General features: G+C 29.9%; 2 protein-coding genes across 2 annotated transcripts; both read right to left on the bottom strand.

Annotated features, from left to right (window-relative positions):
- On the bottom strand, positions 4,848-5,708 carry LOC104787217 (thionin-like). Its single transcript, XM_010512752.1, has 3 exons — positions 5,420-5,708; positions 5,259-5,336; positions 4,848-5,156 (listed from the first exon to the last, which is right to left on the bottom strand). The coding sequence occupies exons 1-3, from the start codon at positions 5,643-5,645 to the stop codon at positions 5,059-5,061; spliced, it is 402 nt and encodes a 133-aa protein (XP_010511054.1). The 5' UTR covers positions 5,646-5,708; the 3' UTR covers positions 4,848-5,058.
- Positions 9,486-10,982, bottom strand: LOC104787215 (GDSL esterase/lipase At1g58725-like). Its single transcript, XM_010512751.1, has 5 exons — positions 10,697-10,982; positions 10,488-10,618; positions 10,181-10,405; positions 9,820-10,075; positions 9,486-9,721 (listed from the first exon to the last, which is right to left on the bottom strand). Exons 1-5 carry the CDS (start codon positions 10,944-10,946, stop codon positions 9,528-9,530), a joined length of 1,056 nt encoding a protein of 351 aa, XP_010511053.1. The 5' UTR covers positions 10,947-10,982; the 3' UTR covers positions 9,486-9,527.

Below are 13,328 nucleotides of genomic sequence, written 5' to 3'. Positions count from 1 at the left end.
AAAAAAAAAAAAAAAAAAAAAAAAAAAAAAAAAAAAAAAAATCCATCTAAACGGGTCTAAACGGGCCAAATAAATGGGCAGGGTCTAAACGGGTACAGGGTCTAAACGGACAGGGTATAAACGGGCAGATATAAACGGGTCCTAAATGGGCAGGGCTTAAATGAGCAGGGTCTAAATGGGCAGGATAGTCCCATTTTAACATCTCTACATCCACCTCTTGCTCGTGCAGGACCATTCAATCTCTTCACCAGACCCATCGGTCCCTATGAAGTGGTAGAGGTGTTGTTTGGGCTTGCCTGCATTCTTATTTTGACATTTCTACCTGACGGACTAAAAGTTTTGATCTAAAACAAAGACAATGTAAGGGGCACACATTTTTTGGGAAAACTATGAAAAAGAATTTTGAAAAATTATCTATCTAAAAAAACAAAATCAATGGTCAGGAAATATAGAAAAAATTATATGTAAGCCATTACAAAAAGTGGTATATGATTTGTGTAGCATATCTCATAAGGTATATTATCAACTATAGCTACAATTTTATAACATGATATAAAACATATATAACATATATATACATATATATTATCAAATGCTTTTAACCCAAAACATTGGCAAAACTAACATATTTAAAGTACACTATGTTTTTTTTTTAAAAGACGAAGTTGGGGTTGCATCACAAAATTAACATCTGCAAATAACATATGAGATTTTAGAAAAATATTTAATTTAGATTAGTGAATAGATATTCATTGAGGGGTTTAAATGTTTCTTCATTTAAGCATTCTTGACTTAGTCGGAAATTCTATTATGGTAGATGATGCATTTGGAAAACCTCATTGTAGCGACATAACAATAAAAATGTTCAAGAAACTTTGTATATTCGTATTAATGTAGGATATCGATATGTTTAAATGGTCTCTATAATTAGGCCAACGATCGACATTGATGTTAGAACTTTTAAATTATGTTTTCATTGGATATGAATATGGAATTAACTCTTTTAAAGATAAACTATCAGAAGATTGTCAACAATATTATCGCGACACTAGGCAATATATGTTATATATAGTTAGTAAAATAAGTACAGCATTTATATAGATTTATCTTTTAATCTTCAAATTATATTCATATTCAATAATTCTTATTGATAAAAATTTTAACTAAAATCACACGTAAAATCGCAAATAGATATAACAAAAAAAATATTATCTTCAAAAATATATATGTTGTATATCACTGAGTAAAGTAAGTTTAGTATTTATATAGATTTATACTCAAAAGTTAGAATGATTATATTTGAGCTCAACCATTTTCATTGATAAAAAATATTTTAAATTAAAATTCTACACGTGCGCGGGTACAAATTCTAGTTATTAAATAGTTGCCATAATCTTTTACCTGTAAAAATTTCGTAGTTCCTTGGATGACATGAATTATTGTGTACATTCATGATAAGGATCAAGGTGAGTAATGAATGGTTTAAAAACGTACATTCTAAGAACCAGAATCTCGGATAAGATTTTTGGGTTTGGCTTTATTCATTGGAAGGACAAAAGGTTTGTTACAACGTGTTTTACGTTTCCTCCTTCTAACCAACTCTCTTGTGGTTTAGTTTAGTTTAGCTTTGTGGGATCAAACTGACGTTACATTTTCCTATCATTATTACAAGGGAAAATCCATATGATCTCAAATACATCCAAAATAAATGATAATTAAGATGCGCGTAGTGAATTGAGGTTCAAGTACTCTTCAATGGCTCCATGTCATTAAAAATCTGGATCAAGAAAAGAATACCTAAACACATGTTAATTGCATCGGTTATTTATCTTAAACAATTTTGTGACATATTTACATGGACGGACTATCTCAATAGGTTTCAGTGGTGGATTAGACAAACATGTGCTTTATGTGATTGAAATCAAGACTCGAGAGACCATTTCTTTCTTAAAATTTTTAAAGTTATAAAAATTAATTATGTTTAAAAATCAAATATGATCAAAAAAATCATAAATTAATTTCGTTTTCTCCTGTTTTTTTTTCACATTCACTAATTTCTTACTTTTCATTATCAAATTTTTATGGTAATTGTCATCATCACTTTCACCGTCCAATTGCATCACTTTCTTCAACTAAATAATCATTTTATGGTTTTTTTGTGTTAAAGTACCACACAACTTGTTCTTATCAAACTCTAAAACCAAAATTATCGTCTCTTTTCTCGTGAAATTTTTAATATTTTTAAATATTTTATAAAGTTTTTTAATTCTATTTAACTGGCTTTAATTTTTTTTTTTGATCTGGGTAAATTTTTCTCGTGCGTCTGCCACTGCTGCCAATAGCAAATCTCCTTGGATGTAGTGTATTAAAGCTCATAGGATATCTTCTATAATATGAGAAGGTTTTTTCTAACTTTTCCTACCATTACGACACTTGGCGCTCTATATTTGTGACACATGTTTTTCTCACTAATCTTAAACTAAACATTTTTTAATCTACTTCATATTATTTTTATCTTATATGGGGTATACTTTGCTTAAATTTTTTTCTTTCACATTGTTACAAAATATATTTCTACCAACTTTTAGTTTTAACATATAATATATTTCCTAATGAAAGCATATACCACATAACCTAAAAATAAAAACTACAGATCAAACCAATTAAAACAAAAAAAAAAGTTTTTATACTTTTAAAGTAAAAATTGTACCAAATTAATGTAAGATAAACTAATTTTAAAATACAGAATATGTTCTAATATATTTAAAAAATTACATTGTATTCAATAATCATATATATTGTATTAAAGACAAACCCAGATAAAATTAAATTTGTATTTAATATTCTATAAGTTACTGGTTGACTGTTTGTAAAACGTATGTACTAAAAAGAAATTAAAAATAACATAATGGTATCAGAAGATAATTGCTTAATTACCCCATGAAATCACAGAAAACAATAGTTTCAAAAAATAATTTAATGTTAATTATAGTAGTTTTTTTAAATGATTAGAAAATAGAGATAATATATCGATTCTGAAAAAATTAAATTTGACACACTTTTCTTTTCATGAATTTTATTCATAATTTCATGCATGATACAATATAAGATATTTCATAAAGTTTTATGACATGAGCCGTATTTTAATATACATTATTCCAAAAAAAAGTTTTATTAACGGTGATTACGAGATTAGAGAGTAAAAATTGGAGCATATGGTAAATCGCAAATACACTTACTAATTATTAGAAATAATCATTGGTGATTCCTCTGTGTAAAACATATTGTCTAGATTCATAATCTCATTAGTATAATACAAAATTCCGGTTTCAGAAGATTAGTTTATGGATTGGATGAATTTAAGTTGATCTGATTTTTTTTCTCACATATTGTGTTTTGAAATTATCAATCATCAAAATCTGATGGAAAAGTCAACATATAGATATTATAAGTTTAAGAATAGTTAATTAAAAAATACATTTACATGTAAGTTAAAATAAAATAGAAATGTAGTTATGTCAGAAAATTAATTGGAATGTATCTATTGTTGATATCAATTTTTCTGATTTTGTCTTTCCTTCCATTACACCGATATGTTGGAGAGTTCATTTTTTTTATAATTAAAAGAACATACTGAATAAAAATATAGTATAAGGACCGAGAAATAGCCCATCATCATAGAACTATAACACATTTTCAGCATTCATATAAAGTTTCTAATTCACAAGAAAATTGTTATGAGGCTAATTGAAGAAAATCAAACGGTAGCAACATATTGTGGAGTAAAAAGAAATCAAATATTAAGATTGAGTTAAATAATATACAAAGTTGTAATACCACTTGCAAAAAGATCAATATTAATCAATTACTTTTCTTTACTATTGAGACTGAAACATAAATTTTATTTATTTCTTTTCATCGTTACTGAGTTTCATAATAATTTTCTGGTTATAGAGATCTAGCGAATCATCATATAAGTCTTGATCGCATCCATATATTAAAGCTTTGGAAAATATGTAGGACAAGATGAGATTTATCTGGTAATATTTGTAAATAATTTTTAATACTCAATTTTTGTTTTAAAGGTTTGATATATGGTCTCTATACAAACTTTATGTGTGCTATGACTATCTCCAATATATTCTATTTTTTACTCTAAAATAGGGCATAGTTTTTTTTTTCAATGTATCACTCTATTTTTTACTCTAAAATAGTTAGTGTAAAAAAAGTTGAATATAGAGTAATCCTACCATTTACTCTAATTTAGAGTAAGATAGAGAGTAGAGTCGAAGCAAATGTTACTCTATAATAGAGTATTGAGTTTAAAATAGAATGGGGTTGGAAATGTTTTTAACACAAAACAATAAAATCCAAAATAACAGAAATTTGAGGGATTTATTTACTTTAATCAAAAATATTTATGATATGTTTTGTTTATTTTATTTTTCGCCAAAACATTAAGAACCATATATATAAAAGAACACATATTAAATATTTTAAAAAATAATTTTTTTTCATATTAAAAAAATCCATTTCAAAAATATTTTTCTAAATTTAATATATATTATATTTAATAAAAAAATTAAATATATCTCGCGCATTGCGCGAGCCTATTTCTAGTATAAAATATGCGAACGTCTACGTTCAGCAAATACAGTATGCTTCAAATATCCTATTTACATGACAACACCGACATCACTAACTAAGTTCTAATCTAGTGGATATTTCGTATATTCTTTAATGCAGTAAATGTTTTAGATACAGATTTGGCCAGAAAAATAGATATGAGCTCCTTATATGATAGTGACGTGCAGGGCAAGAATTCTTTAGCAACTACGGAACAATAATAAATATTAAAGTGACCAAACTTTTTATTTAATAGAAGTCATGTACAATATAGGATGGACAACCTTCTACAACTCGGAAACAAACTGAAAATAACTTATTCAAATACTACCACCAAAGTCTAGCATTTTTTTCTCACATAGACACAATTATTGAAAACAAGGAAAATAACACTCTGAAACTTGGATGTGGTAACTTCATGGATATGCTTGTTTAGGCGGTCTCAACTTCAGTTGTAGAGCCCTTGGTGCAGAAAGTAGAACATGCCTTTGTGCATTGTGCGACCGCTCCACTCACAATTTCACTCGCATCTATTTACCGAAAAAGTAATAGAATGGGTTAACATTCTCTTGTCTACCATTACAAAATAAATAATAATATTGTAATTAGTGAGCTTAGATGCTTCGTTTTACCAGAGTTTTGGAGTGTCACCATGGCAGCGCACACAGAAGATGTACATCCCAACTTACAGTATTCATTGACAGCATCACCTTGAGTAAAATTTCAAAAAAAAAATAAACGTTGATGACAATGTTCACAATTGACATATAATAAAACACAATAAAATAATTACCTGAGTTTTGGAGAATGTCATGATGATATCCGTTCGGACATTTGGCAGGAACAACTTTGCATCCACTTAGTGATGCACACACTGGTCGGGAGGCTCCCGTAAGACGGCAGCTGTTATAGATATTTCTAGCAGTCGTAGACGGGCAGCAACTCTTTGCTTCCACTTGAATTTGTGCGATGACCAAGCTCATTATGAGAACACTTAGAATCACAGTTTTGCCTTCCATCCTTTGATTTCTTACTTGTTTAATCACAATATATATTCAGTTTGTGTTGATGAAATGGTGATGAAACAAGACTTGCTTATATACTAGTTGTTCTACAGTTTTCTACCACAAACTTTAGTTAACACCTTTCTAACAAGCTACACAGATTCTACATATTGGCTGGACCACCCTATCTCAATGGCTACCACAAACTAGTTTACCTTCGGCCAATCTGCTCAAAATAACCTTTTGTGTTTGTTTCTAAAAATTGCAATGTTTGGGAAAATTAAATTTATTCGTGAAATATTGGTCCATTTAGAGCACATTATAGAACTAAGCGTTGAATTTGATAATATATATTCTAAACAACTACTATTCAATTGTTGGTTTGCATGCTTGCGCTAAGTATGATGTTTATGTTCCTAGAGTACGTAACCGTATATTTATTTCGTCACACTCTCATAATTTGGTGTATAAGAGAGCATAAGTGGAATAAGGCATAGTCTCTTAAGTGATAGTATTTGAAAGTATATTTTTATTTATTTATGATTTCTTGTATAGTTAATAGTTATTATTTCATAATACTAGTTAGCTGTTAAGTTTTCATTGTTACTTGGATCACATGAATTATTGTGTGATCTTTACGGATGAATGGGTTAAAAACGTTTACGGATTATTGTAAGAGCCAAAATATATCGGATAAGATTTGTTGTGTTTGGCCTTGATAGACTGGAAGAAGAATACGAGGTGATTAAAGAGGAAGGGACAAAATAGTTTTGTCAGAACGTGTTGTATGTTACCCCTCTTTATCCAATCTGTTTAACCATACTCTTTAGTCTTTACCAGTTAAGATTTCGTAGTTACTTGGATGTGTTGGAATTATGATTTTGTTCGTTTTGGGTCGAGATGACAAAGTCCGCACAGATTTGTTATTGGGTTCCTTCTCAAAAGGCCTCATACTAATTGAAGTTAGATTGGATTATGTATTAGAAACTTTCGCGTTGGTTTGTATCCAAACAGGATGACATGAATTATTGTGTGAATTCATCATAAGGATCAAGGTGAGTAATGAATGGTTACTTGGATGTTCATGATCTTAAACGTTTCTGTGACATATTACATGGACGGACTATCTCAATGGGTTACAGTGGTAAACTAGATAGACGTGCAGATGTGCTTTATGTGATCGAAATCAAGACTCGAAATACCATTTCTTTCTTACATGTTCTTTTCATAGGGACAGTTTAGCAGCAACTCCTCAGAGGGAAAGGCATCTGGTGACTCCTTGTTGATGGAATTACACTACTTTGACTACACTCACTTGTGTTAAAAGGTACCTCACTCTTACTGTTTTTCAAACAAAGCTTGAAGTTTCAGTTTGCTTTACCAGTTTTAGCCTACGGCAGGGGATGTACAAGTGTTAGACTGATAACGAGACATACAACTACTTGGGCCTACACTTTATACCGCCAAACAGGGAGAATTGTTACAATACAAAACATTGCGGGATTTTGTCATGCTCATAACATTATGACTGATGATTAACACATCAATTAAACCTAATTTGTATACTACCACAATCGAATCGCCTATCTATGTAGCCCTCTAGGATCAAATCCACGAGGAACAATGTTTTGACGCACTAGGAGTGCATGCTATCATTTATTCTAAGCTACAGAAGATTGGTTTTGGTTTTATCAAATTAAAATAAAAGACTAACAAGATTTTAAAGTCTTCATGTTTAGATTATTTACTCGGCTGATTACTACTCAAATCTAACAATGCTAATACTTTTGGCCTTCGATGACTAATCTAGACTAATCCATTCCCATATGGTACTAATCTCATCACTAACCATCAAATCATCAACAATTTCTAAAGACAATCAAATGGTCAATGAGCATTAATTCCAAGCCTAAATGGGGAAAAGAGTTGTTAAAAAAAATGCATAAAAACACTTATATAGAAACCGATGCGGACTGGATCAAACCCAGACAAACCTAATCGAACCTGGTATTTTTCAAGTGAGATCTATCATACAATCGACCAAGTAATCGATCATGGCCTCAAAACCAATCGATCGATCATGAAATCTATTACATTTATCTGTCCAGGTTCCAGTCGACCTGATCTGCTAATTCCTTGGACCCGAAATCACCATTGTTAGAAAGTTGATTCAGTTTCCAATAACTTTGATGAAGATATCCAAAGCTAAGTCATAGGGAAATGTCTTCAAATAATGTGATCACTCAAGTACTTCATATTGATCATGGATAATCATCTCTCTTGCTCTTCCCCTCATATTCCTTTGGTTATTGCTTGTTAATTTGAGCACCAAATCTCTTTGTACAAGCTCTTTTCTTCATGGTTCTTACTCCTCTCCTCCATCTCTTGAAACTCCACCCTCAATTTGCCTTCTTTAGCTCCTTTTTGCTCTATTGGCTACCAAATGCTTCCAAATTTCTAAAATTATTTCCAATCTAAGCAAATAAAAATCGAAAACAATAACATTGTGAGATGCATCTAGAGACCTAAATGCCTATGAGTATGCAACAACCCAAAGACAAAGCAAGCTATAAAACTCACAAAAAATACAAGGTATCAACTTACCCCTCCCAAGATGCTATCACAGCCTCAAATTGGGTTCGCCAGCCCGATCCACATGTGTGCATAACAGGTACCTACCTAACGGTTTATCTACATTATGGATTTACTATGAATTATTTTGGTGTCTTTTTGTTTTTGATTTTATTCACATTAATTTCTTGTGCACCAAGCCAGTTTAGAAGCCTAGAATAGTATGTTTCCTATCCAACATGAATTTTTTTTTTGATACAAATTATAGTAGGAAAGTTTGTATTGTTCACTATTTTATCATGCCAGATGATTAGAAGTGTCTTACCATCCTCCATATATATCTTTAGTAAGATTTGAAACACTCTGATGTGGTTTAAACAACTGACAAGTACATAGAGCAACCAAGATATAAAGGTGGTGATTGTTGAAGGGAAGCATTTAAACCTGCACAAAGAGAGAAGCTTACCTAATTAATTAATACCCTGCTCTTGAGAAGAATATATGAAAACAGACACTTATTGTGATTATGAAGACATCAGATGAGTTATCATTATTAAGACAAGAAAATGAATGGCTTGGCATAGCAATCTTCAAGGGAAAGACAAACAAAAAAACTTGCATAGACATTTTAAATTCCTTTTTTTTCTTTGTCAAGAGACATTTTAAACTCTAGGTTGGAAGATTTTACATTATCTTTAGCTTTATGATCTATTGCTCTTCTCCTTTATCATGAGTCACTGGTTGATTCATGAGTCAATACACTTAAGGAGTTCATCCTGGCGACGTGGAATTGTAAACAACATGTAGCTCTTTGGTAGCAGAACATGATGTTCTGAACATCCTATGCTCATGTTGTCTTCTTCTTTCCTTCAAGTTCATATAAGCCAAGGGCATTAACAGATACTTAAATTCTCACTTTCTTTTGTCTTTAAATTGTTAGTTCATAATCTTTTCATTAGTATAACATGGAAGTTGACTATACAGCTAATGAGGTACGTAGGGTAAATAATTGAAACTTCTCATTACTCAATTGAAAACTCTAATTGGTAATGTCTCGGTTTCTAGACCATTGACGATGGTCAGCTACTAATATGAATGATGCCATACTTAGACGCAAGAAGAATTTTGCCAACCTTCCACATTTAATCACCGAGAATCCGAGACGCTTTAAAAGGAGAAATATTTACAGTGATTTTTATTAGGGAGTCTTAAAATTAATAAGTTGATGAAGAAAAATAATATAATATAATTAAACTTGAGTAAAAAAAAATGCATTCATTAGAGAATGAGACTAAATATATATACATACATATTCAAATGTCAACATCAATAGACTTTCCTCAAATATTTGTCGAGTAAATTGTCAACGATAACTTGATAAGCTCTTTCGGTTGGATGATAGCTATCCCAAAATATATAAGCCGAAGAATTCGAACAGGTGAATGGGGTCAATGAGTTACACAAATAGGACATCGCAAGAGTTCCTTTACCACAACATCCTCTATCAGCTACCTCAAAACCTGAAATGAAATGAGATAATATGAATATTATAATTTACTTCGAATTAGATAATAAAATTGAAAAAAAGTACATAGATAAATCTGTTAGATGGACTTACCATATTTTTTAGGATGTTGGATCATGTCGAAGAGAGTATCATAAACATCAATGTAAAGGATAACACCATCCAACTCTTTATCTAAAGAATCTAGTGCTGGCGAAAGGCTTGAATTGAATTGTTTTGCCATGTTGTTTAAAGGTTGATTACATCCTCTTGTTAATAAACCCCCATATACAGTTGTTTGAAGTGGAACACAACCAACGGGGACTGCACTAAATACTCCAATTTTCCTAGCTCCAAGCTTATGTAATTCCTAATTATGAACAGTGGAGGAGATAAATTAGTTTGCGAATACGATTATATATATATATATATATTTTTTTTTTCATAGATATAAAACTAGAAATAATGTACTTACTCTCACGAATATGACAGCAGAGTCAGCCAAGAAATTAGCATACGAGGTCCGATCATATCTATGAGCTCGAGCTAAATAAGTGTGAGCAAGGTCATTGCTACTAGACACCACAAGAAAGATACTGTTTTCCAAAATATCTTTGGCTTTTTCTTCTCCAAAATGCTTCTTGATCTTTGATATATATTCTTTGAAATATGTGAGTTGATCCCATACCGATATCACTGACTACAAAAATAAACATATCTATAAGAAAAATGAATCGCCCACAAGAAAAACTAACGATCATGATCGGAAAACATTAGTGTACCATAATTTGTGCTGTTAATGGATCATAACCAGTTCCTCCAGATGCAAATGTTACACCTTTAAGAAGATCCTCAGGCTTCAAATTCGGATTCATATATGCTGGTAATGTCTTAGCCAATCCCAACCTTTCCGCTGTTATATTTTATAACATACTTACTTATCTTCATATTTACAATTTTTAGATATACAAAAATAAATTAAATGGGTTACCAATAAGATCAGAAGGAACTCTTCCATCAGAAAACCTTCCAGTGGCGGAGCCTCCAGGAAAATCTTTGCCATATGGAGGAAAGTTACACTTAAGAAGAGTGGGAAGATTATTGTTATTTCCTGTATCCATTATTGAATCTCCAAACACTATTAATGCTGCGATTGTTGTGTTTTTCCCTTGCTTGGCGGCTGCATTAGATTCGACTGCGATTATTAATACCAAAGCGAGCCACAACATTCGAAACTTCATTCTCTCTTGTTTGATTTGTTCACTTTTCTGCTGAGAAATTTGTATGTGTTTTACAAATTTGAAGACATGTGTGCATGCTTATTTATATATGTATTTGTTTGATTTTCTAAAGTTATCTCTTAACAAAGTTGTTAGGTTATACGCAATCTTTAGTACTGTATAATTACGAAGCAAAATTTTATTGTTCATTCTTATCTATGTTTGGAATTTACACCAAAACAAGTAATATAACCATAGTTTGTTATAACTCTGAGTACAGCCAAACTTGAATATGACATTAAAACTTGTTTTAATAAATACATATATCTTCAGAAAATATTCAAACTATGATTAATAATCGACTACTGTTTTTTTTTTTTTTTTGAAAAAAGATTAAAAAAATTATTATTATATTTTAGTAAACATATAGTATTCCTTTTAAAAAAAAAAATGTAGTAGAAGCATACACATGCGTAGGAGTTTATTTAGACCACATGTTTTTTTTTTCTTAATTATGTGTTTTTTTTGTTTGGTATTTCACATAACTAAATTGACTGGTAAGGGCAGTATGGGTTTCTCCTATCCTCCTACCTATATATATGGCTGACATTAAACATAGGATAACCTCAAGATTAATATTCAATCATATATATATATATATATATATGTTAGATTATGACCCGCTCTATGCCGGATTTGAAAAATATCTACTAAAATAAAGTTTTAAAAGCATATATTTTTTGTAAACTGCATCTTATTAGAATCCATGTACAATTTTACTCTATTTTTTACCACTAATAATATGTTCTTACATCCAAAAATATTTTATTTTTAAAGTTTGCTCTTTATCACAACCTATAAAATGACTTTGTGAACAAATTAAACTAATTTTTGTTCATTTACTTTCAATTTGACGTAATTCCTTTTCACCACTAAAATTTGTTTATGACAGTGTGTATAACCACTAAAATATTTCTTTCAAATTGTTTACTCAAAAAGTATTGTGGATAGATAAAAAGAAAAATTATCTACACGATTGCAATAAGTTTATGACCAACCCAATAAAATTTGAGAAATTGAAAGATAGTTAATTTGACATAATAAAAATAAAAATTGAAATTATAAGCACAATGATATTATAGTCTTAAATAATTTAGAGATATAATATATAAACTAAAAAACAATTAAAAATACTACAACATTAAAAAAAAAAATAAGAAAAACAAAATATTGTTCTTACATATCCTTAACTAAAGAAAAAAATTCAAAATAATATAAAAAGGAATATTTTAAAATCATCACGAATTTCTAATAAGAATTCAAATTTAACTAAATAATATAACTAAAATCTAAAAATACTGCAACATCTATACTATTAAAGCAAGAGTACTCCCTATATTCAAAATGGGCCATGACTTTGTTTTGGTAGGTTTTTCATTAAAAATAATTAAATAATCACTTAATTTAATTTCATTAACCTATAGTTTCGATTTTGACAAATGACCAATATACCCTCAGTCGATCAATAAAAATTTTGTGGGTCGGGACGCGGATCCAAAATTACCCGAGAACAGAAGGAAAAAAATCCAAGGATCTGTTTGTACTCCAGATTAATCATTTTTGGATCCTGAATATTATTTGATTCAAGAATAGTAATTTCCGTTACCAAACAGAGTTATTCATTAGAGACAAACATGACTTCATTGTCCTTTATGGTATTTAAATTAAAACCATATATTTTAATTACCAAAAATTCGGATAATTGATTAATAACCGAGATTCAATCTTAACAAATAATCTTTAAAAAGGAATATTTTGTGATTCTAAGAACCATAATAGTATCCTAAATAAAGCATAAATCAGGATAATCTTTCCATATCTTTGTTACCAAAATTATCTCGATCTTCAATGCTAATTAAACAAATCAAACAACATTCAATATTTTAAGATTATAGAAACTATAATATCTTAATTACATCTTCGATTTATATTATATGGAAGCTGGAAGTCATATAATTAATAGCAAATGGAAACCAATATTGCATATTCTTAATCATTGATATATTACTCGCATATTTCATATATGAGATCTTGAAAATATTATCTACTTTCTCGACAAGTTTATCGCTAATCACTCACCTACAACCCTAGGATCTCCTTATAAGTCTATAAATACTGCTCATTCACCACAGCTCATAACACCAAAAAAACGAAACACACAAGCAGAAAATTTTAATTATAATCATTGTTGTTTTTTTTACCTTTCTAATACGTTCGCTCAAACTATGTTTTGATTGTAAGGATTATTTATTTCATTAATTAAGTTATTGATTTACGCTATACTCTCCTATATCCAAACTACATTCTTATATACTATGAGTTATTTTATTCAGCAACAATCAA

The sequence above is a fragment of the Camelina sativa genome, chromosome 5 (genome assembly GCF_000633955.1).
Source record: "Camelina sativa cultivar DH55 chromosome 5, Cs, whole genome shotgun sequence".
NCBI classification, from domain to species: Eukaryota; Viridiplantae; Streptophyta; class Magnoliopsida; order Brassicales; family Brassicaceae; genus Camelina; species Camelina sativa.
The sequence above is the reverse complement of the archived record's forward strand: the minus strand, read 5'-3'. Positions and strand labels throughout refer to the sequence as shown.

Bases quoted from the DNA above. Each gene is read 5' to 3' on its own strand.
- LOC104787217 (XM_010512752.1), bottom strand. From the start codon at position 5,645: ATGGAAGGCAAAACTGTGATTCTAAGTGTTCTCATAATGAGCTTGGTC. The intron at 5,337-5,419 runs GTAATTATTTTA...ATTTTACTCAAG, and splicing joins TGACATTCTCCAAAACTCAG to GTGATGCTGTCAATGAATAC. The intron at 5,157-5,258 runs GTAAAACGAAGC...TTCGGTAAATAG, and splicing joins GGTGACACTCCAAAACTCTG to ATGCGAGTGAAATTGTGAGT.
- LOC104787215 (XM_010512751.1), bottom strand. From the start codon at position 10,946: ATGAAGTTTCGAATGTTGTGGCTCGCTTTGGTATTAATAATCGCAGTC. The intron at 10,406-10,487 runs GTACACTAATGT...TTATTTTTGTAG, and splicing joins CATTAACAGCACAAATTATG to TCAGTGATATCGGTATGGGA. The intron at 9,722-9,819 runs GTAAGTCCATCT...ATTTCATTTCAG, and splicing joins CCAACATCCTAAAAAATATG to GTTTTGAGGTAGCTGATAGA.